Genomic DNA, 27,505 nt, shown 5'->3' with positions numbered 1-27,505 from the left:
GATTTATTTTTTTAATGAACCTTCTATTCTGAATTGCTTTGAGATGTAGCCAGAGAAGCAATTCATGAACAGAACAAAATAAGCAAAGATAATAAATCATTAAAACATAGAGTGGCAACTCTTTTTGCTCAAAAGCACACCCTTACAATTAATGATGGCACTTGTTTAAACGTTGTTAGCTTCTTAATGTGTGAACCCTTTCTCCCTCTTTTTTTTTAACAACAAAAAATCATTTGCAGAAGAGAAAGCCATCAAGACACACCCCAGTAAAAGACACTACAGTGATGCAACCTCAAGATAAAAAATGAGACAGGACAGCTTTAAGAGGGAAACAGGAAGTTGTAACCAGAATCCAGCTGAATTCAGATGCTGTGGCAGTTTGCTGAGAGGCTGCAAATAAAGCAGATGTGTTTGTTGTGAATTTCAGTGCTGCCTAGGTTTTCTTTTACCAAAGCAGCCATTCAGGATTTAACGTCTCAAGTTTTCTTTAGTATGGCATTTTTCAGCTAATTCTGCGGGGTGATTGTAGAGTATTGAAAACAAATAGCGATGAAATGGAGAAGCCAAGGAAATTAGGGTCAGTGAAAGATGAGGACCCCTTTTATCACCAGGGTGCTTTGGAGCTGCTGGTCTTTAACTTCTTGCTCATCCTTACGATACTCACCATTTGGCTGTTTAAAAACCACCGATTCCGCTTTTTGCATGAAACGGGAGGCGCCATGGTTTATGGTGAGTCAAAAGTTGTGCCTTGCCATTTTTTGAACTTGTTGCATAATGTGCGTAATTAGACACTTGAGCTCAAAGTGCTTTCAGAACCCTAAATGAGGAGATGCATTAATTTAAAAGTCACAAGCCCATTGAACTGTGCCGTAAAATAACAAATGCAATCCACCCTCCTTTCTCTCTTTTCCTTTCTCTCTCTCTCTCTTTCTCTCTCTCTCTCTCTCTCTCTCTCTCTATCATATGGAATAGCTCGAGGATCACTTGTCAAGGAAGTAAATGTCATGAGCACATTGTCAGCAAAGCAGGCTTCAATGAGCATATCACATCTCCAAAACATTTGTTTGTTTCCTGCGAGTGCCGGACCGGTTTAAAGAGATTATTTTTCATAGGACTGTGCTGAATAGACTTGGGTGAAATCTCACTACCAATATGCCAGATGGGAGCACAGTTGAGTCTTTATTAGAGAACCTGGGAGAATCCTCCAGGGTCCAGCCCCTCTGTTGGATGTAGTTTCATCAAGCTTAGCTCTCGGTTGTTGTTTTTGCAGAGCTCTTTTTCCCTTTTTCATTTTAATAGGTTGTGAAAAATGAGACATTCTAAAAGCTGTCCTCAGGAGTTTTTACCCCATCTTGAATCTTGTAGTTTACATTCTTCTTTATGTGGGTTTTCTTGAGTTTCATATGCGAGCCATATGTGTAAGAAGGACTTTCTGTGAGCTCCACAGTTAGGAAACCACATGCTAGGTAATGAATGTGCTATATATCACCCTGTGATAGGAAGGGGACTTTTTGTGTGGGCTCTTATGTTCAGTTTTACTTTCGCCGGGTGGGGACACAATCTTTTGCAAATAGCAACATCTTGCTCATACACTCTTGGCCTTGCTATAACCCTACTGAAACAGACAAGAATCCCATAGTTTACAGAGCAAGCATAATAATTGCACTCTATAGGAACTCTGCAGTTTTAATAACAGCATCAGCATTCATGCATTAGGAATTCAGAGCCCTGCCAGGATGCATTAAAACTTTGCCTGCCTTTAAAAACACTGACTCAGTTAATGCATTAACCCTTCACTTTGCTCCTGTGAATCCAGTGATAACACTGAAGGAATAATCATCATTCATTCAGCTTTAAGTACTATGAGCATTAAGTTAAAAAACATCAACAAGCAAGCCTGCAGAACTGAGTAAAAATACAGTCTGGGCAAAGGAAAAGGGACTAAAATGTATCAATATACCTGACACTTTTATAACAAACTATGTGTTAACATGGAGTCAAAAGGATAATTAGTGACTATGATTAACTTCAGACATCACATTATTCAGTTTTCCTGACTTTTCCTTGCCTGATCACTTCCACGTTTTACGTGATCTGTCACATGATGTGAAAGCCACTTCTGGAAATCCAGTGAAAGTTTAGCACTCATTTCTGTGTTGTTTCTAGAAAAAGAAAACCCCTTTAGGAACTTGGTTAACTTGGAAAATTGTGGGTGTTTTGCATTGCAATTTCATGTGATGACATTTGGGGTGATATCCCCACCACTTAAAATTTGCACGACATGGCAATAAAGAAGCCACAGTTCTGTAATGCAACAGGTACTGCAATATAAAAGGAATGTTGGGAAACAGGACAGAAGCAATAGCATCAGAGCCAGTAAAACTGATACAATAAAAACCCCACATCTGAATGTAGCCTGTGTGTGTGTCAAAAGTCCATTCAAGAACCTCCATGTTGTTGTTACCATCCCTATAAAATTGTCAAGGAAACAAATTCATTTTGAACCTTAATAAAATAAAAATGCTTTCTGCTCCTGTGGCAGGTTTGACCTACATAGTTCATTTCCTGACTGAAGTAGCAAAATAAGTTCAGGTATAGAAAGGGAAATTGTTGAAAGCTGGGTATATATGTACTTGCAACTGTTTCAGATTGGTGAATGGTAGAGACTGAGCAATGGCTTTTGGTAACGTTGTTGAATTTACTGAACAATGAAATTTAGAGTTTACGGGTAGGAGAGAAGCCTGATGCTTTATTTTATGTTTTATGCCATGCTTCCACAAACTGAGAGAGGAGGGCACCTGGTGGCTGCCATAGGATTTGGGCATAATCTCTTCTTTCTCACTGTACCCCTTTCTCACCTGTTGTGCACCTGATTATTGGTCTGCTGTGCAGCCAGGTCACGTGCAGCCAGCAGAGTTCTGCAAGTCACCTTTCAACAGCCTACATTTTCTCTAGACTCCCGGCATATGTTCGCAGGAAGTACATGGTATGATAGCACAGCAGCGCACCGGATACACAGTGGTGGTGTGTCAGGAAAGAAAGAGCAGCCTTGCAGCAGCCAGCCTGTACTCTGTTTTCTATAAATGGGTGGTAGGGGAGCACGGCAAGATCATTGCCCAAGGCTAAAGTCCACAGCATGATGCATCCTGGCATAACCTCTGTGAAAAGTTCAGAACTGTTCTAGAGTAAGTGGCTTGCATCAAAGTCTGATGTCAAATGCCTGCGTGTTTACAATTCAAAAGCTGCTATTGATACATCTTAGTCTCTTCCTTTTATTCTGATTCTCTTTTAACAAAGTACAGTGGTACCTCAGTTTACAAACTTAATCCATTCCGGAAGTCCGTTCTTAAACCGAAACCATTCTTAAACTGAGGCACACTTTCCCTAATGAGGCCTCCCGCCGCCGGTGCCCTACCACCGTTCTAATTCTGTACTTAGACCGAAGTAAAGTTCTCAAACTGGGACACTATTTCCAGTTTTGCGGAGTTCGTAAACCAAATCGTTCTTAAACTGGACTGTTCTTAAACCGATGTACCACTGTAATGCCAATTTTAATAAAACACATCGTACATTTTATGTTTGGCACATTGTGATTTTTGAACAAAAAGGCTATTAGTTAAATGATGGGATTGTTGAATTTGCACTCTCGTGAAGCATTACTTAGGGATGTTTGTTCATTTTAATTTTTTTTCTTTTTAAACTCTATGACCTATTTAGAGTGGCTGTGGGTTGCATCCATGTTTTGCAGCCTCTCTGAAATATTCATGAACCCTATTGGGTAATTTCCCCATTGTAAGCAGCCATTAACCCTGCCCTATTTTTCTTTTTACACAAGAGAGAATTTATCATCTCAGTCCCTTTGCACTTTGGCTGCACTATGGATTGCTGCTGCAATGGATCCCCCAAAGGCTGTAAATGCATACACAGAATACACCTCGAAATCATAGCACCATGCTTGGATGAATCGGGTGTCTGAATCTGAATTTTGCATGATACAAAAATGGTACTTATAGCCCAATCCTATGCTGTCCGTCATCAGTACTATTTGTGCAGTGGCAACTGCAGCTAAAGCATTATCCTAACTTAGGCAAGCAATGGGATAAAGCCCTGATACTGCTCTGCCTCACTTGGACATTTAAACCTCTAACACCCATGTGCTTCTTCTTACCGGTATAGCCTTACACTGGTGCTGGTGAATAAGCTGGACTGAAATCCCTTTTGAGTGCCACATAAGAAACCACCAGCTTCCTCACTTCCTTTTGCATCTCAGAAGCCATTGGCACAACAGTGCTGAGTCATATGATATCCTAAAGAGAATATACATGCTTCAGAGCCATTGGCAGTTGCGTAGAAGTACTGAATGTGGAGCTGAGTCTCATCTCTGGGACAAGCCATGCGGCTCACCTTGCAACAATGCTGGGGTATCTTCTGGATCCAGTATACAGTGGTACCTCCAGTTGCCGACTTAATCCATTTCTGCAACTAGAGAGCCTCTTCTGCACACGTGTGCGGTGCGATCAAGCACTTCTGCGCGTGTGTGAAGTGCACAGATTGCTTCTGTGCATGCGTGAAGCACTGTCTATTGATCCCCATGCCACCACTTTATTTCTCGCTGCCACCACCCTTGCCCTACCTGGGACAAGACTGAGTCCAGTCAGGGTTAAGTTGGAACATAAACTTCTGTTTGTTTATTGCAGTTTAACAAGCGTGTGGTTGCATAAACGGTCTCAGTCAATTACAATCATGGGCTGCCTATCCAGACCTATAACTTCCGCTACCTGCTCACACTCACTAAACCACCTCTCAGATATTTACTTGTCTTTCTAGCTCCTAAATGTTCCTGACTCAGTTTATTTCGCTGCACTAAGTCAACCTACCCACAGACTCTATCCCAATTCACTCCCACTCCAACCAACCACCTAACTCCCAACAAACTCCCCCCTTTGCCCCTCCCAGAGCTGGTTTTATAGTCCCTTTGACTCCACCCCTGGGTTCTGATTGGATAACCTGTTTAACTATTTCACCTCCAGCACTCTCATATGTTAATGTCACATTAACATGTTTGCCATGTTTGTAAGCTGAAAGTCCGTAACGAGCGGAACGCAACACGAAGTATGACTGTACACATAAACACGGTACAACGTGATGATCACATGTGAAGTTCCATTGATTGGTGCTGCTTGAAGTTGTTGAAAAAAGGCTGTCCATGATAGCTGGAAATTTCAGGCAACATGTGACAGTTGCATCAATCCTATTAAATATATGCTTATGTGAATCTCCCCGTAGGCACTTCTAAGCTTAGGTCACAGCTTCCTAATTCTGTGTCTATCAAATCATATTTTGCTGCACTCTAGCATCTCACTATGTAATATAAGAACGTAAGATGAAGCTGCTGCCTCAACCACATGGACGCAAATAAATATCATTGATTGCAAACTGGATATGTGCACAACAGACTCATACGCAGCTTCTCATCGTGTATAACAATGTGTGTGTGGTTTAAGTGCATGCAGAAGTCTGAAACAGGAAGGAAAGGATGCAGCCTTTCAAAGTTCACGTCTGTAACTCATCAACCACTAAAGCGAGCATGAAAAAGGAGTTCAGCTCTTTGCTTCAAAGTGGAATGCTTGCACTCGGTCAAAGTCAAGACAGAAAAATGCATCTGCGGATCATTCGCTCCCATGTAGTAGTTGGGCAGTAACTTATCTTTCTCTTTGGAAATAGGATAGTAGAGTTAAAATATCTGCTGTTCAGAAATGCAAATCTGCAAGCAGATTCTTCACTGTGATCAGCTGCTGGGAATGTGTGGGTATTCAAATAATAATAATAATAATAATAATAATAATAATAATAATTGTAGGATATAGACTGCAAGGCAAAACCATTTCCTCTCCCCCTCCACCATTGGCAGAATTTATTTCTCAAGTATTCTAAGTCACACCTTCTGGATAGCTTGGAATAGATTAGGCCCTCTGCCATAAAGCTCAGAAAATACCAGGGCAAAGTGTTGCAGAGGCCCTGTGTTATCTCAGGGTTTAATCCATTTCAGCTGGGTCTGGGCTGCAGGTGTTTTCTCAGTGTCAGTAACACATGTGAAAGAACAGTGAATCTCCTTGATGGAAATATACTAGCCATAATGGCTAGTACCTGCTGATAGCTTTACCCACCATGAATTTATCCAATCCTCTTTTAAAGCAATCCAAATTGGTAGGTATCACTGCCTACCATAGTTCCATAGTTTAATTATGGGCTGTGTGAAGAAGTTCTTGTTTGATCTGTCCAGAATCTTCCAACATTCAGCTTTGTTAGATGTATGGGATCCTCCTAAATCGAGGGTCCTGGTTGCACTCGGGACACTTAAGCTACTAACATGGGGTGTGTTGTTGCTAGGCATGGCCCAAGCCTTGTCTTTGGGCCCCCGGATTGCGCTTGGCTGTTTGGGCCAATTGGGGCGAGTGGCGTGATCCTGGGGGCCTATAAATGCGGCAGCACGACAGGTGTGGGGCATTTGCTTCGCGCTGCTGAACACCTGCCCTCCCTCCCTATTTTAGGTGCTGCTGCTTTGGCCTTGCTTTGGATTGGGTCATCTGCTTTGGAGCAGGGGCTGGGTAGGAATTTTTCCATTTGGCAGATTGGCTTTAGCCACTTGGTTTTCACCTACCCCCTTAGCAATCGTCACAACTTTGTAAGGTTTGGCAGTTAGGAATTGGTTTATAGAAATGTGCTGGAGGGGAGGTGTGGCCATCACCTGTCCCTCCAGAAATAGAGTATTACGGTAAAGGAACCTGGGGGTCCTGGAACTCATCCAAAGTCCGCTTGAGGGGCTAGGGCCATGCCAGGACCACAGGAACCCCGGGGTGCGCTTCAATCAATTTTCACCGATGTTGCTCCCTCGTTTGGTGTTTACCATTTCAGACTGCCAGTCAGAGAGGCAGGAGTCAGTTATAGCTCCTGACCAATGCCTAGGCCAATAACACTCAAACTAAAATTATGTGTCCGTTTGAAGTTATTTACTGGGAAAGGGCTTGCAACCAGGGGTGCAACCAGGAGTTACAGTGTGATGACAGAGCAGGGAGAACCTTTCTCTATTCCCTCTCTGCATGCCATGCATGTATTCTATCATGTCACTTCCAACTTGCCTTTTCTCTAAACTTAAGGAGTTCCAAATGCTGCAAGCTTTCTTTACAGAGGAGTTATTCCATTCTCTTGATCATTCTGGTTGCCCCTTTCTGAACCTTTTCCAATTCCACAATATCATTTTTGAGGCGAGCTGACCAGGATTGCGCAAAGTACTCCAAATGTGGTCAATTTGTATAACTGCACTATGATATCAGCAGTTCTATTTTCAGTTCTTTTCCTAATGTTCCCTAGCATGAAATTTGCCTTTTTCACAGCTGCCACACACTGGGTCAACATCAGCATTGTGTTAAAAATAGGACAATGAACAACAATATCAAGGAACAAACGTATCTGAAGAAGTGTGCATGCACACGAAAGCTCATACCAAGAACTGACTTAGTTGGTCTTTAAGGTGCTACTGGAAGGAATTTGTTTTGTTTTGTAAGGAACAAATGGTTATAGATCCATTTCAACTGTTCAGTCTTTTTCAAATAATAATTATTTGTTATTTATACCCAACCCAACCCATCCCATTCAGTCCCAAGTCTTCGAAAAGGTTTTCTAAGCACTCTTCTTTTGGGTATATAGCCAAACATTTCCTCTTCTAACTCAGTGGCTGATGAGAAGTTTTTTCACTTAGAAGTTCTCTTTTTGGTGAAAGGCTGCAGTCTACAGACTTAACTGTGGGGTGTGGGTGACGCTGTGGTTTAAACCACTGAGCCTCTTGAGCTTGCTAATCGGAAGGTCAGGAGTTCGAATCTGTGCAACTGGGTGAGCTTCTGTTGCTCTGTCCTAGCTTCTGCCAACCTGGCAGTTCGAAAGCATATCAGTGCAAATACATAAATAGCTCCCGTGCTCTGGCACTCATCATGGTGTCCCGTTGTGCCAGAAGCGGTTTAGTCCTGCTGGCCACATGACCCAGAAAGCTGTCTGTGGACAAACGATGGCTCCCTTGGCCTGAAAAACGAGATGAGTGCCGCACCCCTATAACTGGACTTAACTGTCCAGGGGTCCTTTGCCTTTTACCTTTTACAGACTTAACTTTATTCCTGTCCTTTGCCTTTTACCTTTTACAGACTTAACTTTATTCCTGTCCTCCAACATTCAGAACTGGTATAAAAGCTACAAACTTACCAAGATGCAGCATGGATTTTTTAACAACCCCCCCCCCCCCGACGAAAAAAGACCACTCATCCTTTCAGCATTATGAATGAATACAGTATGTGAACAACCTGGCAAAAACTGTTTCTGCTTCTCCTAATCTGAAATCTGCTTTTACATTCAGGCTTATGACTATACAGTGGTACCTTGGTTTAAGAACAGCTTAGTTTATGAACAACTTAGATTAAGAATGCTGCAAACCTGGAAGTAGGTGTTTTAGTTTGTGAACTTTGCCTTCCTGTTGAGTGTGTTCCATTTGTAAATTGAGTCCCCCACTGCTATGGGAAAGCATGCCTTGGTTTAAGAACACTTTGCTTTAAGAACGTACTTCCAGAACAGATTAAGTTCGTAAACCAAGGTATCACTGTAATAATAAAAAAGAGGTAGTCAAGTCACTCTGGTGCTATCTTCCCATGCTTTCATCCTGGGGGCAATACAATGTAAGAATGCTTTCATGCTGCACATGGCAATTGTCAACTTTGTACTGCATCTTCATCCTGAACTACAAAGGTAATGTCAGATGCCAGGGCACCTCAGTTCCGACTCCAGCATTGTCCCAGTTTTCATGAGATTTCGGTGTCTCTGTTCATTCTTCTCAATTTGATTGAGGGAGATTTCAGTGGAACCTGCAACAAAACGTTGCAATGTGGGGAGTGTTTCTGCTCAGGAGAATCCTGTACCAGAAGAACCCAATCCATGTCTCTGCTCTCCTGGTTTTACAGTTCTCCACCTGCAACAGTGAGCATGTCATGCTCAGTCCACGCTGGGCTGTTTTTGTGGTTCTCCCCCACCCCCAGTTTTCCCCCTCCCTTCTAAAGATATTTTGATTTTTTGCACTTCTACAAACCTTGGGGCCTCCCCCAACACCCTGAAAACTCCCCCTGTGCACTTACATTGTTTTGGCTACATGCTGATTGGCCTTCAAGGAACTGAATTTGCTATCAGTGTGATTCACAGTGACTGATCGTGTCTATGGGGGACTTCCGGGTTGGCGCCATCGCCGAATGGCGGACTCCCTCCGAGCTCCGGAGGGAGCCTGCTCGGCAGGGGCTGGGTTCTACCGCGCCGGCGACGCGGGGACCCTCAAAAACCATGGGCGCTGAAACCCATGGGCATGGTGACTCGGCGGGCACGGTTTGCGCCCCCCCCGACCACGCGAAGGAGCCTTTTTAAAGGCTACGGAGCGGGTGACAGGGGGGGTGGTGCTGGGAGTCCTCCGCTTCCCCTGCCGAGTGAAGCCGCATGCCATTTGGCGGAGAGCGCTGACTTCTTCCATTGAAAATCTGGACTCAAAAGAATAACCCGTGAGTAATTGGAACTTGGATTAAAAAGGGGAACAAATTTTTTCTTAAATTTGGAGCGAGCGGGGGAGGTGCAAAAAGGAAGTCAGCCTCCCCCCTGTTGCAGAGGAGCTAAAGCAAAGGACCTGACAACTAAGATCGAGTGCAACCTTTTTTTTTTTTGATAAAGTTATTAATTTCGCGATGGAAAATTATAAGCTGGGCTGGAGGAGAAAAGTGGAATGTGAATTAAAATACAACCCCCCCCCCAAAAAAAAACCCCGGGAGCGATCCGTGAGAGCGCCGGGAGAGGAGAAATAGAGGTTTTGACAGCTGTCAAAGGAGCTGCCAAAACTGAAGAACAAAAAGAGAACTTTGTTACAAGGACTTTGCTGGTTACATTTGTTATAAATTGGATATAAACTGTTTAAAATAATAAGTTACTTTGACTGGTGGGTGTGATCGGGAAGGAAACTGAGTTATTATAATCCCTCTAGAGGAGCTGTGGGTCATTACAAGTATTGCTGGCATGGAATTTGAATCAGACTTTTTATCTCCTGGGAAACTGCAGAAATGGAACACTATTTTGTCTACAGAGGTCTACACACTAAAGGAGACAATAGATTTATCTATTGAAGAATGGAAGGGACTTGACGTAATGTTTTGTTCCTGAATAACAAAGCCTCTGTAGAGGAATTACAAGCTTTTTGGAATTAGAACATTTGTGCAGGAGAGCAGGGGGAAAAAAAAAAGAGGAGAAGAGAGAACAACAAGAACAACAAGAATAACAAGAACTGAACAAAGTTGGAAGATAGACCCCTTCCAAGATTGGACATTCGAAATCAAAGATGACCAAAAGACGGCAAAGACTATTAAAAAGACGGCAAAGCGGACTGGTGAAGGACTATGGCTTAGATCTGGGAGCTCCAGGATGACAGTAGACATTGACGGACATTGGGAACGCAACCGCGAAAGGGGGGAGGGAAATTTGGAATCCAAAGGGTGTTAAATTACATTTTATTCTTTTTTCTATTTTTTTATGTTAATCTGTATTGTATATTAAAGAGGGGAACTCGTGGAAGGGAACAGGTCGATTTTAGGGGATGGGAAAATATTTTTTAAATTGGGTTAATGATAATAATTTTAAAACTTGGGGTAAGAATTTGCTGAATCTATTTGAAAGAACTGGAATACAAGAGGGGGAGGGGAGGGGAAGTCCTGGAAAGATGATATTGAAAATAAGGCCTTAAATTTGGATGTTTTCCTTTTCTGTTATATTTGAAAATTTTTAATAAATATTATTAAAAAAAAAAAAAGATCGTGTCTATGGGAGCCATTTTGTGCTGGCATCCACAGCACTTTTATTAAAAAAAATAAGTAAGGTAAAGGTAAAGGTACCCCTGCCCGTACGGGCCAGTCATGTCCGACTCTGGGGTTGCGCGCCCATCTCCCTTAAGAGGCTGGGGGCCAGCGCTGTCCAGAGACACTTCCGGGTCATGTGGCTAGCGTGACGAAGCTGCACTGGCGAGCCAGCACCAGCGCAGCACACAGAAACACCATTTACCTTCCCGCTGTAAAGCAGTACCTATTTATCTACTTGCACTTGGGGGTGCTTTCGAACTGCTAGGTGGGCAGGAGCTGGGACCGAACGACGGGAGCTCACCCCGCCACAGGGATTTGAACCGCTGACCATAGGATCGGCAAGTCCTAGATGCTGAGGTTTTACCCACAGCGCCACCCGCGTCCCCCCCCCCAAAAGTACTGGCACTTTATTTTTTAAAAAAATAAAAAGAGCACTGAAGGGGTGGGCGTGTGTAGCACATGTAACAAATGCACAGAGGATAAGACTATTCATTGTATTTATATGATACCTCCAAGGTCAGAGGCAGCATACTTCTGGACACCAGTTGCTGGAGATCACTAGTGGGAGATGATTATTGCCCTTATCTCCAGCTTCTCTGCTTTCCATAGGCATCTGGTTCACTATTGGGGGAAACAGCATGCTGGACTAGATAAGCCTTTGATCTGATCTGACGTTCACAAGAGAATGGATCATCTTCACAGTACAGCTTTGCCAGTATTGCTTATTGCTGGCCTAGGATTTTTTCTTTCAGCTCCCATTCTACGACAATACAAAAAAGATGAAGGCACATCCAGCACTTTGTGCCTTCAGTGGGCAAGAATTGCTTAAGGATATCTCTGCATTTAGTTGTAGAACCGTGGCTTAATAGAAAATGCAAAAAAAATTCAGTTTACAAATAAAATATTTGGGGTGCTTCAGCATCTCTTGCAAATAGATTATACATTAACCAAGCAGTCTCTTCACAACGAACATTCTTTTAATTTTGCTGACTATTGTTTGAACGTGTGCTCTCTCTACAGGAGGGCACTGCAGGAAATGTTGGCCAGGATATGGTCTGTGCCTTGCCTATTGAAGGGAGAACTCCTCTCATAAGGTCTTCTTAGATCCATGGGGGAAGGTCTGCTTTGTCCCAGTTTTTCATTCAGGAGAAACTAGAAGGATACAGAATCTTGTCCTTGGTGGCGCTTATATCATAGATTGCACTTCCTAAAGAGATCAGATTTCCACACACAGGAAGGACTTCTCGGTTCTTCTTTTCTTTTGGTAGAGAGCATTCAAACATGTGATCTTCCACTTGCAGTCTGCAGTTAGTATACAGACTCAGGAGGATTGTGCAACATGAATTTTCTTAAGATGTAAATTGGCCTGCGGTGTCTTTGACTTGAAAAGCCCTTCCATGTAAGCATGCTTAAATATTGCGGCTTAAGAGCCTGAAGTTTAGCCACCCTGATCAGTGGTGCCCTCTTTAGATGGTAATGTGTATTACAACTCTTGTTTCCAAAATGCGGTTTGCCAGTCCTACTCCATTTTGGGGGATCTCCTGGTTTTGCTGTATGGGGACTTGGACATTTGCAACCAAAGCTGATGGCATTGCTAACCTCAAACAATTTTGGGAGTGGGTGGGGGAGGAGGTGTCAGGCTGTGATGTTCTTTGAACTTGCTTTAATTGTTCCTATAATATGCAGAGTGGGGAACAGTGCTGCTACAATGGGCTCTAATAGACTCTCATTGGAGGCTTTTGTTAATTTTTGAATCCTCAGACATTAATTGTATCTCTGTTTGTTCCTTTGAGTGCTGCAAAAGGTCAAGAGCTCCATTAGTGACCTGACAATATTGATTAAGAACATCTGCTGGGCTTACTCATCTCTCCTCTATTGTCTCTGCTGCAGACCACTTTCAGTGCTAGGAAATGATCAAAGGCATTTAAGATCCAATTGGAATAGGTGTGTCCCACTCTCACTACAACTACAGAGCACTGTGTGCTCCCAGGAAGGAGCTACTAGGGTTGTGATTGCATAATATGGCAGTATCTTGCAGAAGTAGCCAACATAGTCCCCTACAACTCTAATCCTCCATGGTCTTGTTTGGGAAAGCGCCATGTTGGTGGTGGCTAGTGTCCACAGCTCACCCGGACACAGTCTTCACAATGGTGAGATGGATTGTATTTCTATTAAAATTATGGTATTCATTTCTAAATTAACAGGGATGCATATAAGTGCCCACCCAAAAACTGCTGTTCCAGACATGGTAGATGGAAGTAAATATAGCACAAGTGAGAAAACTTGTACAGGCTCTAATAAATGCCCTTAAGGGATGTGTAGGCCACCTTCTTTTATATAATTTGCAAATCTCACTAAAATGTGAAGCCTACTGTTAGTGAATATTATCTGCTCCACAGCAGAGGCCATTTATGATATGATTCCCTGCTGGAACACAAAAGTAATTATGCTACTTTTAAGCTGCCAGTTAAACTGACTCTGTTATAGTGATTTCCCCAATCTTCTGCAATGATTGAGGCAACCAAGCCTTTATCAGACATTTATGTAAGTAGGTTTTTAAAGACTAATTTACTTCAACATTGCATTTTAAGGGCTCCTGATTCCCAGCTTTTTATTTTACTTTCATGATGCTAAGAACACAGCTTCTTTAACAACTGAAAACTGATTCTCATCATTTTTCATGAGTTCACATTGCACAGAAATTTTCAGTAGACTTGGCCTATTGCAAAACCTGAGAGGAGGGTGGGAGTGTTAACAAACACTTTGTTGCTGATTCATCTAAAACGTTTTTAACAGACCGAATAATGACTCTTGCAATGTGAACTGTCCAGATGTAAGTTTCCTGTGTTTTCTGTGGTGGAGGAAGGAAGAGAGACGTGAAAAGCTCCCAATAATGTTTCTGCAAAGAGTTCAAAAGTCAGTAGGGAACCCCCAAAAAGCCGTGTCATGTTCAATTCTTTTTACACAAAAAGCAGCTTTGTCTTTCACTGAATTAACTGTCTTTGAATGTATATACAAACCCCCTTTATGAGGTATATCATGAAGCAGGAAGTCCAAACAGGATTATAACTGGATCTGATGGCAAGGTAAGCCTCCAGAAAGCAGAAGCAAGTTCTAGCCAACCATAGGTAAAGGTAAAGGGACCCCTGACCATTAGGTCCAGTCGTGACCGACTCTGGGGTTGCGGCGCTCATCTCGCTTTATTGGCCGAGGGAGCCGGCGTACAGCTTCCGGGTCATGTGGCCAGCATGACTAAGCCGCTTTTGGCGAGCCAGAGCAGCGCACAGAAATGCCATTTACCTTCCCGCTTAACGGTACCTATTTATCTACGTACTTTTGAACTGCTAGGTTGGCAGGAGCAGGGACCGAGCAACGGGAGCTCACCCCATCACGGGGATTCAAACCTACGACCTTCTGATCGGCAAGTCCTAGGCTCTGTGGTTTAACCCACAGCGCCACCCGCGTCCCCTCTAGCCAACCATAGCTTTCAGCTATAACTGAAGAAGGCAAAATCAAAACGTTAAGGCAGGGGTCAGCAACCTGCAACTCATGGGCCACAAGCAGCCCATGGGGGTCATTTAAGCAGCCCCTGAGCTGTCCCCGAACCCAGCCACTTTCTTGGTGAGTCCCCACGCAGTACTCTAAACCAGCACAGGGTGGAGCAAGGACTTGCTTTCGCGGCACCAGAAATCGCGTCTGTGCAGACGCAATCTCCATAGGAGTGAACCGGCCCAGGCGAGGTAAACCTTGCCGACCCCTGCGTTAAGGTATACTACACTTAGAAATACGTCCACAGAGATAAAATACGAATTTAAGCAATATTTTGTGATGAGATACAATAGATACAATCAGATACAATATAAATTTTCATATGGATTTCTTTTTCAAAATTCCATAGAGCAATACAAAAGCAGGATGAAATAGATATGAATGAACACATGAAAGGCACATGGATTGGAAACAAACTGATCCATCCATCATGTTGGGCCCTACTGATATCTGCTAGTAGAGCAGAGAGGGGTGGTGTCTAGTGTCACAGCACAGAACCCCAAATCCATCACACCTCACATAGAGGATACTCACTACATCATGAAATGGCCAAGAAACCCTATGTTCTCTGTGTCTTTGCCAATCTTTTCCCATTCCATTCTTTTATTAAATCATCATTATTAGAGTTTCAGGTCCCAACTACATTGATTCGCAATTCTTGCCAGAAATTCTGGTTATGCTACAATCTCTTCCTGACATGGGATTGGGGAGATGTGGCCACAGAGAATGGTGGAGAGAGTAGCCAAAAAGTGTTGCAGCTGTGATGAGGGAACTGCCTTAACCCCCAAAGAATAGGCTGCAGTGTGATAGCAGTAAGGCTTGCGTATGATTTCCTGTAAATGTTTGGTTTCATTTTTATCTAAGACTGCATATCCACACAGTACTATGAGCACTTTAGAAGCATTTATGTATGCGTGGTTCTTTTTCACTTGACAACTGACGGGCTTGTAAATGCAGAAATAAACTACAACCTGGGAAAATTGCAGCCTTCATTCAGATGCAGCAGTAATTCCAAAGCCCCAATGAGGAGTGCTTCTGTTCAGTCTTTAATAGGTGTATTATATCCCTCCAAAGATCTCTTGGAAAGCAGAGATTCAGAGGGAGAGGAGGAAAGAAAGTGCCCTGTTTCAGATTCTAGTAAGCTGCTGCTGATCAGACCAAGCTATCCTGGTCTAGATGAACCAAGAGTCTGTCCTAATAAAAGCTACCTTTCTCTTAGAGCTATTGGCTCTGGTCTGGCCTTGCTTGTTTCAAACCTTACAATGCCATACCTATATAAGAGTAAAGGTAGTGTTGCAGATAGCGATGGGTGAGTACAAGTATATCAAATCTGGTTTCTCTGAGTTTCTCATTTTTCCTATCTTAGTTCTCCACATTTCCACGTCAGTTTTGTTTAAAGTCCCCGTGAATATTCACCAGAAAATTTCTCTACATAATTATGCAAATCACTTTTCTCTAATAGAATGCGTTTCCCTATTATGCATCTCTTTGCACACTTCCTCTAGCATATGCCTTTTTGTGCACGTTACTTGGCTGGAGAAATGCACTGGAAAATTTGGAGAAATGCTTGGTGTTGTTTGGAAACATGCAAATTACATATGAAATTGCCTTAAAATGTGAACTAACTTGAATCATACACACACCCATCCCTATCTGAAGAATGTGAACAGGAAAGTGCGCCCTCTATTGCTTCTCCTGTTGCTAGAAAAGTTCACCTGTAGTGGACACAATCCTCCTCACCTGTCAATAGTGGGAGGCATCAGAACCAAAAGTGGGCAGGGCCACTCCTCTCTTCCTCTCTCTCTTCCGCTCCCTCCTTCCCTCTCTCCCTCCCCCTCTCTCTCCACACACACATTGGGATGAAGGGGAAGGGAGAGATCACTCTTGCCAGAGGTCCAATCTGATCACTTGTAAGGGGTTTTTGGATTTCGGTAGAGGGCACACCCTAGGGCTTCAAGTTGTCTGTTCCTTATCTAAATTAAATATGATGTTTCTAATCAGAGCATTTGCCCACAATAAAAATGCTTGTTTACTTTTCCCCACTTAACAAGTAACTCAGATATAGGTACTTAAGCTGAAGGTTCTCCATCTTTCTTCTTCTCTTTATCGTTAGGTCTCACCATGGGATTAATTTTACGGTATGCTACAGCACCATCTGATTTTGAAAGTGGAACCGTCTATGATTGCGAGAAGCTCAAGGCAGGCTTGCCCACTCTGCTTGTCAATGTAACAAATCAAGTGTATGAATATCAGTACAAAAGAGAAATCAGCCGGCATAATGTCAATGCACACCAAGGCAACATGATGCTACAGAAGGTAATGTGATTGTCTTCTATTTAGTACATGAGGTTACATTATCATTTCTGATTGATCCTTGAATTGATGAGGAAAGAATCCACAGTGACTTAAATGTGGCGTAAAGAACTTGTTTCTAATCTTAATTTCCCATTCAAGTGCAATCAGAAAATAGGTGAATAACAAATAAAACAATCTTTCTACTCAAAAATAATGAGCTTCTTTCTTCTCAAAAGGATCTAACTCAGCCTTGTTGCTTTCACAATTTGGAGGCTTTCAGACATGACAAAATTCTACACAGAAATATATTCCATTGCAAAAAAAAGATGGAATTTCAATGAAGATGGGCATTGCATGAATGACAGAACATATGTCTTTTTGCTGTGTATGTATGTAGTGTACCCATCACAGCTTTCTATTCCATGCACATAAAAAAATAAACCACGTGTTTGCATACATCTATGACTCACAGGTTGCTTTTGTACATGGATAAATTTTCCATGCAGGAATATCATCATACTTTTGATCTATTCCTGAATCTATTGTAGTTCACATGTAAGATAGATCAAATGCCTGCAACTTGTTCCCAGTCAAGCAAGACATTTACACTACAGTTGCCACTGAAAGTTTCCTTAAAGAGAAATCCAGAATGTAACCTCCCTGCAAAAAAGGCCAACCTGGGTTGCTTGGATAAACTATGAGTGGCCAACTTGTGGCTCTCCAGATGATGGACTTCCCATCAGCCCCAGTCAGGTCAATGAACCTTCAGGGATGATGGGAATTGTAGTTCACCAACATCTGGAAGTCCACAAATTCCCAAGCCAAGGATAAATTACAGTTAGATCTACTCACAGTTTGGATGAAATAACAAAACTATAGGTAGATTTTGAAATAAGTAGATATTCCTGTTCTCTTTGTGGGTGGACCAGAAGAAAGGGGAACAAGCTACTGCACTGTGGTTTTGTGTTACATCCAGTGCTTTTTTCTGGGGGGATACAGGGGGACGCATATCCCTAAACATTTTGTGAATCTAAGTTTGGCCTCATTGAGGCGCAGTGTTTCAATATGAGTAGGAAAATGAGAGTACCCCTAAACATTTTTTTAGAAAAAAAGCACTGGTTACATCCAGAACAGAACAACATATGTGAAACATTCTAACTCTCTACAGTACTAAACTGTGTATGACAATTATTTCCTTTGACTACACTGAGTCATGTGGAACCTTAAAAACTATCATATATATTATGTTGTACATTTTCATGGACTACAGTCTATGTCATTAGATGCACGATGTGTTTTCCTGAGTGTAAAAGCACATGGTTGGGAAAATTGTCAACTATGAGATCGCTTGATTCTAGTCCACTTACTATTATGCCTTAATAATTTTTCTCCCTCTCTGTAATATTAGAACTTGGGGGTCTTCCAATGAAAGTGAGTGGTGGAAGATTCAGGACTGACAAAGGAAGTACTTATTTACACAGTGCATACTGTCTCACTTGCTGAATCATCACCTAGTCATGGTGGGTGGGTTTACTCATTCCTGTGACCCTTTTGATCAAAGCCATTGGGAGTCTCATACTCCCAGCAGGATCACCCAAGGCGGTAAGTTAAGGTACCACACTTCTGAAAGATAAAGAAGCTATTGCACTGTGCTGGAAATACTACCAGCATCTGCTTAACCACAAACTCCCCTGTAGCCACTGAGGTCCTCTCATGAATTCCGCAAAAACAAATTAGAGATGAGCTTGCAGTATCTCCAAATCTGGGAGAGTTGTGTATAGCTATTAACCAAACAAAAAACAACAAAGCCAACGAACCTGGTGGTATACATGCCAAAGTCTTCAAAGTGGGTGGAATTGAACTTACACGACAACTTCACAAGCTCATTGAAAAAATCTGAGAGAGAGAGGAGATCCCAGCAGACTTTAGGGATTCCAAAATTATCAGTGTCTTTTAAAAAGGTGATATAATGGATTGCGGAAACTATTGAGGCATCTCTTTATGAGCTGCGGCCGGCAAAATTCTTGCAAGTATCTTAGCAAACTGTCTCCTAACAATATTCGAGGCTACCCTTCCTCAATCCCAAAATGGTTTTCGACCTTCTGGGCGGACAGTGGACATGATTTTCACCATTTGACAGCTTCATGAAAAATGCAGAGAGCAAAACCAACCCCTTTATATGGTGTTTATTGACCTGACTAAGGCCTTCGACATTGTAAATCATAATGCTCTGTGGACTGTCCTTCTGAAAATTGGCTGCCCAGATAAATTTGTGAACATCCTTTGGTGTATAAACACCAACAATTGGGAAACACTGATCTGCAAGTGCTCCAGCTGGAGAACAGCCTTTACCAAACAAAGGTGCCATGGATTTTGAAGACACTCGAACTCAGGACAAAAGGGAGAAACGTGCTAAGAGGAAGGCTCATTTGGCAAACCCTCACCATGATCAACTCCCACCGGGAAACATGTTCCCACAGTGGAAGGACATGTGGATCCAGAATTGGCCTCCACAGTCACTCAGGGACTCACTGTTAAGACTGTGTTCATGGAAGACAATCTTACTCGGCTACGAGTGATCGCTGAAGAAGAGGCGTTATACTATGAAATTTGCTTCCATAATATTTGGTGGTGGCCCCAACTTAGGTTTAAAAGCTGTTTATGGTCCATGAAGGACAAGGTTATCAATAGCTACTAATCAACATCTTTAAATTACCTCTAGTATCAGAGGCATATCAGTTGCTGGAGAATGTAAGCCAAAGACTGGTATTTCCTTCATGTCCTGCTTTGTGGCTTCTCAGATATGTCAATTTAGCCACTGTGGAATCTGGATACTGGAAAGAGAGATGGCTTTGGTTTGATCCAACAGGCTTTTTTTAATGTTCTAACTTCCCTTTATCATCCTTAACAAGTTAGTGGCAGGAGAGACAAATTGCAAAAATCAGACTATCATATAATTACTGTGGTTGGTTTGTGCAGTTCAAAATTTCCCACATTTGTCTTTTCTGAAATTAGTCTTCACTATGCAGTGTTTATGGATCTGAATATGCAATGTGACTGAATCATTTTGAATAACAACTATGCAATTAATCCACCTCCCTAAGATGTAGAGGAGAAAGGTGCAGAAAACCTATTAGTTAATGTGACTGTCAGTATAGAAGACTAAGGGATAAAAGTTCTTGTTCCAACTTTCTCCCCATAAAGTTGTCAGCGCAGCGAAATTTAGCACTTGCTGTTATTGGCTAGCCAGTTCGCATTAGTTTAATAATTCAGAGTAAGCAGAATGGTAAAAATAAAATAAAATGCTGAGCTCTCATTTCCTGTTTATCAAGTTGGGCTATCAGTTGGACAAAGAGAGAGGGAGGGAGAGAGGAAGTCATTTTGCAGTCAGGCTGTATTGTTACAAAGCTAAATAATTCATCCAGGATCGTAACCCCATAAAGGAAAGGCACTTTATCGGCACAAAGGAGCTGCAGACCATTTTGCTAATGACATGCTCTCACTTTTAAAGATATTAATCCAGTATATTGTGCTGAAGATACAGGGAAATTCAATTCTTACAAAAATAGCATTTGCGATCCAGCAGGTTACCGTTTTAAGCAGGTTTCTACTTTATAGTGCCTACTAAAGCTATGCATAAGAATGAACACTGCTGGCAAAATATTGCAGTGTTCTGTGAGTTCTGTCTCTGCTCATTCTGACATTGCATTTACAATTTGTCTCACAGTGTGCATCAATTAGAGCCAAACACACAGTAACTTAGCCCCAAAACTCTAGATTTTTGTGACACCCAAATGGAGGTATGATGACGCTTTGTGGGTGTCTGTGATGGGTGTTGTTGTTTCGTCGTTTAGTCGTGTCTGACTCTTCGTGACCCCATGGACCAGAGCACACCAGGCACTTCTGTCTTCCACTGCCTCCCGCAGTTTGGTCAGACTCATGTTTGTAGCTTCAAAGACACTATCCAACCATCTCGTCCTCTGTCGTCCCCTTCTCCTTGTGCCCTCCATCTTTCCCAACATCAGGGTCTTTTCCAGGGAGTCTTTGCTTCTCATGAGGTGTCCAAAGTATTGGAGCCTCAGCTTCATGATCTGTCCTTCCAGTGAGCACTCGGGGCTGATTTCCTTAAGAATGGATAGGTTTGATCTTCTTGCAGTCCATGGGACTCTCAAGAGTCTCCTCCAGTGATGGGTAATTTGGCCTAATAAAGTCTATGGGAACCACTGCAGGAACAGAGGGGTGAACTTTTCTAAAGCCCCAGAGTAACATTGCCTAGTTTCTTTCCATTTACAGTGGTATCTCGGGTTAAGTACTTAATTCGTTCCGGAGGTCCGTTCTTAACCTGAAACTGTTCTTAACCTGAAACACCATTTTAGCTAATGGGGCCTCCCGCTGCTGCCGCACTGCTTGAAGCACGATTTCTGTTCTCATCCTGAACCAAAGTTCTTAACCTGAGGCACTATTTCTGGGTTAGTGGAGTCTGTAACCTGAAGCATATGTAACCCGAGGTACCACTGTATAGGAAATTGTGTATATGTGAAACAAAGATTAGGTAACGAGAACTATCTGGGTAATACTGATAACCATGCAGTAGCTTGGTTATCTGCTGTCAAGTGGCTGTCTAATTATGATAACTGGGTTTCCCCACCACAAGAATTCACCTGGTTGCGTTCCTATTATCTTGTGCCAGGATCTCAACATACCATCTCCCATCCACCTACTCTCTGTGGAACACTGTCAACCAAGCGCTGTATCCAACATGAACTTTCCCCCATACACCACCTAAAAATGTGTTACAGGAGTTCTCCAGCTCTCTGAAACAGATTTGGGGGAGGGTGTGGAGCACATGTGGAGGAAGAGAACTATTTCCATCCTGCTTTTCTGTTTAAAAAACCCGCATGTAGTGGCTTACAGAAGTTAAAACACATGCTCAGCCCTGCTGTCATGACACTGGAAGAGGGAATGCACAGCTACATGATTATAGAGATGACGTCGTGGGGTGGAGGACAGTGTCTGAGAAGGCTTTCTAGATGTCAAGGCATGATAACAAACTGCAAGAGTTATTGCTTCATTGTTACCCGGCAGAAGACTAATAAGCTGAAGTTCCTCAGGGGCAGTGAGACTGTCACCAGGATATTTGTTCCATTGCCATGGTGCTATTTCCTGTGCTCTCGGTCCTGTTGGGAATATTTTATTTATTCATTTAAAGCATTTGTACACAACTCATCAGCCAAAAGGAGGCTTACATAAGCATAATAACAAACAAGACAATCCCTGAATTCAGGTTTAAGAAACAGAACAGAATCAATAATAAACCACTGAATTACACAATTTCAGGTTCATATCCAGCCTTACTCTTTATTTTCAGGTGGCTATATTGAACCTGATCTGTTCATAGAAATTCCCTAGCTGATTAGTAAAATTATAAATATACATCCCTCTAAGGAAATTATTACACGCACGCATACACACATGCACACATTCTTTATACGGCTTTAAAATATTAAATTTTAAAAATAAAATAGCATATTATAGTATATCTCTCACAGTGTAGCATATTTTCTACAAAAGCATATGTAAAAGAACATATCAAGATGGATGAGGTTTTTAGGGGGGGGGTTCTACTTGTAATGCATTCTCTCTCTTTTTACTTTTTTAATTAAAAGAAATAAATATTCATTTTTAAGATAATTTACCCAGTTCATTCTTCAAATAAAATGGCTTGAAAATAATAGCCCACCACTCATGCTCAAGGAAGACTACTTTGTGCTGTTGAATAAGCTTTCAAATTTGCAGATCTCTAGCCAGAAGGAACTGGAGAGGGTTTCAAATCTATGCAGAATTATGTTGTTGTTAGTTTGTTCCTTTTTTTCTGCTGCTATTCTGAGAGGCCCACAGCAAGCCCACTATTGACCAACAGTATTCTGAGGTTCTGACACAGGTAACACTTGGCAGCAAGCTGTTGGCCATTGCATGCCAAACTGAACCTCTCGCACAATTACATTTAAAGGTTGCATGCAAACGGATTCTGTAACGCTAAAGTCCACTGCACATGAGTGGGGCAGCAGGATTTGCCACCGAATATAATCTGAAGAGAGATGTTTGTATCAGGATAGATCTCTAGATCAGGTTTGAGAAGAAGGCAGGTTTGCTCTCCCTATTGCTACTGAGGTCCAGTGCCAAAGGCCTTCTGGCGGTTCCCTCGCTGTGAGAAGCCAAGTTGCAGGGAACCAGGCAGAGGGCCTTCTCAGTAGTGGCACCCGTCCTGTGGAATGCCCTCCCACCAGATGTCAAAGAGAAAAACAACTACCAGACTTTTAGAAGACATCTGAAGGCAGCCCTGTTTAGGGAAGCTTTTAATGTTTAATAGACTATTGTATTTTAATATTTTGTTGGAAGCCACCCAGAGTGGCTGGGGAAACCCAGCCAGATGGGCAGGGTATAAATAAAAAAATAATATTATTATTGTTTATTATTATTACCACTACCACTTTACATTCATCTGGTAGTTGATTCAAAGCATGATTGGTCATAGCATTCCCACTGCTGCTATTTTATCCTTCTGGGTTTTACCCAGTTATTTCTTCATTATAGCCCTTGGGTTATATTCAGCTCATCATTGAAATCAATATGTTATTTATGACTAACTCAAGTCCCCTGGCATCAGTGGATCAACTCTTGAGTATGTTTTAGTTGGAGGCCAATATTTATTATTTGAATGTTTGTCCCAATTTTTGATGAGTGTAATTTGACCGCATAAAACAAAGGTTCATTCACCTGCTTATCTCCCAATGGGATGTCTTTTATAATCGGCCAATAGTGCCCTTCTATATCCTCTCCACACAACTTTATGCAACAACAGATGAATTGGTCTTTAAAGTGGTGTGATATTCTTTGCTTTTCTTAAAAGACATAATCCGTAAGAGATGTTTTGTCCTTTTGTCCTTTCTGGCAGATGACCTTTGATCCTTCAATCTTCTTCAATGTTTTATTACCTCCCATTATATTCCACGCAGGCTACAGTTTAAAGAAAGTAAGTGGTATTTATTTATTTGAACTTCAGTAGGACATCTGATGCTGTTGTTGATCTAAATGACCAACCCATAAGATTTGTGAAAATTAGGAAGTGCTTCAGATTGACACTAGACCACAGAGAAATAAAAGAAAGGGGTGAGGAAAATGTCCCCAATTTCAAGCCTTCATTTTGATTCCTATGTTTTGATTCCTATAATTTGATCCAATTAAATTTAATAATGTATAATCCCTGTATTTTGACTGCCTGTTCAGAATATTATTATTATTATTATTATTATTATTATTCCTTGTGTAAAATAAAGTAGGTATCTTGAGTTTGGGATGTCAACTTTTTGTGTGAACCTTCTTTTAGCCCCTTAAAGCTCCATTTCCAGACCTGTGATGTAGGAAAGCAGCCGAGCTCCACCCTTGAACCATCAAATATTCATTAGGCCCTGACTCTGCCTTCTGACCCAATTCTGGCTAAGCCAACTGACTAGATATTTTTAAAACCACAACATGGCAACTTTTCAGGGCATTGTCTTTCCCAATAAGACCACTCAGGCTTTGTATTCCAGCATGCCTAGATGGTAGGTTTTAGGACATAATCAAGGCTCTTTTACTAGTTTACAGACAAGCTTAAATTGCAAATAACACATTGCAGTGGAACCTCGGAAGCTGAACACTTGAAAACGTGAATGTTTCAGCTCCCGAACGATCGAAAACCGGGAGTGATTGTTCCAGTCTTCAAATGATTTCTGGAAGCCGAATGTCCGGTGTGGCTTCCACAGCTTCCGATTAGCTGCAGGATACTCCTGTAGCCAATCGAAAGTTGTGCCTTGGAAGTCAAACGTTTTGGAAGTTGAACATACTTCTGGAATGGATTCCATTTGACTTCCAAGTTACGGCTGTACTGTACAAAAAAGGAGTGAAATTTAATATATTTACTGGAACATGATAAATTGTAATGCAACTCAAATGCCAACACACTTTTAAAATGTTGTGGAACTAGTTCACTGGCCAGGACTTAGCGTAATTGTAGAAGAAAAGGATTCTGATCACACTTGCCTGAAGCTTTACAAATGAAAGAATTCATGCTGTTAACATGTACAAATGATTTAGAGCTAAAATATAAAAGGAAGCTTGAGAATAGAATTTTTGGTGTTAGATTTTTGGATCTGTTGGACAAGCAGTATATATTTCTTAGTTAAACAACAGGAATTTTACTTTTTAATCCTTTTTTTCACACACAGAGACATTTTTTCCGCAACTTAGGATCCATCCTAGCATATGCCTTTGTGGGGACTGCCATCTCTTGCATTGTTATAGGGTAAGTGAGCTATATCTCACCTTTTAAAAATAAGTCTTGGAATTGATGTTTGCTTTCTGACAAGACACCTGTGTTGCTGATGTCAAATTCCTATGCAAACATGTGCTGAATACAGTGGTGCGTCGCAAGACGAAATTAATTCGTTCCGCAAGTTTTTTCTTCTTGCGAGTTTTTCGTCTTGCGAAGCACGGTTTCCCATAGGAATGCATTGAAAATCAATTAATGCGTTCCTATGGAGACCGCTTGCCAGGCTGGCGGTGCGGAGAAGGGCTTTTCTCCCCACCGCAAGCCTTCAGGACAGGTACGGGAACAGAGGAGAAGGCGCGCAGCGCTTCTCCTCTGTTCCCGGGGCTTGCGGTGGGAGGAGGGTTTTTCCTCCCCACACCAACATTCAGAACAGCATTCTGAAAGTTGGCAGTGGGAAGGAAAACCCTCCTCCCACCGCAAGTCTTCAGGACAGCCATCCCAAGGCTGGCGGCGGGAGGAGGGCTCTCCGCCCCATCGCCAGCCTTCGGAGCAGCCTTCCGAAGGCTGGCAGCGGGAGGAGGTCTCTCCGCCTCACCGCCAGCCTTCAGAGGAGGTCCAAGGACAGTGGGGAAGATGCGCTGCACTTCCCCGCTGTCCCGGAGATTTCCCTATGGGCTTTCGTCTTGCGAAGGAAGCCCATAGGGAAATTCGTTTTGCGAAGCGCCTCCAAAACGGAAAACCCTTTCGTCTAGCGGGTTTTCCGTCTTGCGAGGCGTTCGTCTTGCGGGGCACCACTGTACTGAGGAATTCTGTACTGCGGTATCAATTCTAAGTGCAAAACTAATTGTAGTGGAAAACTACATGAATATCTATAGTTTTCATTTCAAAGTTCAGTGTTCCGCTGCTAGACAAAGAAGGCTGCCATGTGGCCTACCGCCGGGGCACACACTGCCTTCTCGGACCCGGCAAAGAGTCCTGCAGTGAGCGGCGGCAGCAGAGGGGCCTTGTGCGCCCTCCCCAGGGCCGCCGCCATACTTAAAAGGCTGCCATGCGGCCTACAACTGGGGCACCCACCGCCCTCTCAGGCCCGGTGAGGTGCCCCATGATGAGCACTGGCCACGGAAGGACCTTGCGCCCCCTCCCCAGCAACACCGACGAAACAAAAGGCCGCCATGGGGCCTACAACTAGGGTGCCCGCTGCCCTCTCTGGCCCGGCAAGGCGCCCCATAGCGAGCGGTGGCAGCGGAGGGGTCTTACACCCCCCTAGCAACGACAACGCTGAAAAACAATAAAAAGGCTGACAAGCAGCCTGTAACCCCACAAACACAAGAGACTTACCTCAACCTGGCTGCTCACTGGAACAAGTCCTGAACATGGAAGAGAAGAAAACAAAGTGAGTTTTGGCTGAAGGGGTTGGCCTCTTTGCCCTGGCCCTGCCCCCTGCTGGCCTTCCATTTCCTCCCAGGCTAGGGGCTGGATGATAGCCAGCCTAACCCAGGTGGGAGGCACCGGACCAGGCAAGCCCGCTCGGTATCGCAAACCCCACCCACCTGTTGGGAAGGGAGGGCGGAAATTGTAGAGGAAAACTACATGAATATAGTTTTCATTTCAAAGTTCAGTGTTCCCTTTGATCAGTTCTTTAGTTTCCCTTTTAAGCATGCACATTTCACTCACAAGCACACTGCTTCATGGGTGGTTAGAACTCTGCATAAACTGTGGCTCCCTCAAATATATACATTCTGAGAACATAAGGAAAGCCTAGATTTTACTTTCTAGTCCAAAATTCCATATCCAAAGGTTAAGTGCTGAAACATTAAGGCCTGATTCACACATAGCATGGAATGGACCTCCTAACAAGTTGGTATCTGCTGTAAACCAGAGAGAGGAGAGAGTGGAATGATCAGTTGGATATACAAGGGCTGAGGTGATCTTTTGGGTATCTTGGTACGAAGCTATGTGAGGTTTTATACACCCAAACCAGCACCTTGAACTTAGCCTGGTAGCTAATTGGTAGCTAGTGTCAGTTGTGAATCCCAAGGTTTGTATTTCTGAAGAGGTGAAGGTTTCAACAACATCACTAATCATAGTTTATCATCAGCTTGATAATTTACCACTTGAACCTCCACGAAGGCCTTCCTCAACTTTGGTGTTGTTGTTGTTTAGTCGTGTCCGACTCTTCGTGACCCCATGGACCAGAGCACACCAGATACTTCTGCCCTCCACTGCCTCCCGCAGTTTGGTCAAACTCATGCTGGTAGCTTCGAGAACACCATCCAGCCATCTCATCCTCTGCCGTCCCCTTCTCCTTGTGCCCTCCATCTTTCCCAACATCAGGGTCTTTTCCAGGGAGTCTTCTCTTCTCATGAGGTGGCCAATGTATTGCAGCCTCAACTTCATGATCTGTCCTTCCAGTGTGCACTCAGGGCTG

General features: G+C 42.8%; 1 protein-coding gene across 1 annotated transcript in view; it reads left to right on the top strand.

The window, feature by feature from the left end:
- The first annotated feature begins 246 nt into the window (after positions 1–246).
- The window catches only part of SLC9A9 (solute carrier family 9 member A9), a 258,776-nt gene continuing 231,517 nt past the window's right edge, over positions 247–27,505 (top strand). The window contains exons 1-4 of the mRNA XM_081862475.1: positions 247–729; positions 16,585–16,787; positions 23,722–23,799; positions 25,034–25,110. Coding sequence (XP_081718601.1) covers positions 555–729; positions 16,585–16,787; positions 23,722–23,799; positions 25,034–25,110 — 533 coding nt within the window. The 5' untranslated portion in view covers positions 247–554. The remainder of the gene's footprint in view (positions 730–16,584; positions 16,788–23,721; positions 23,800–25,033; positions 25,111–27,505) is intronic.

The sequence above is a fragment of the Podarcis erhardii genome (assembly GCF_964252035.2).
Source record: "Podarcis erhardii genome assembly, chromosome: 5".
In the NCBI taxonomy this organism is placed as follows: Eukaryota; Metazoa; Chordata; class Lepidosauria; order Squamata; family Lacertidae; genus Podarcis; species Podarcis erhardii.
The sequence above is the reverse complement of the archived record's forward strand: the minus strand, read 5'-3'. Positions and strand labels throughout refer to the sequence as shown.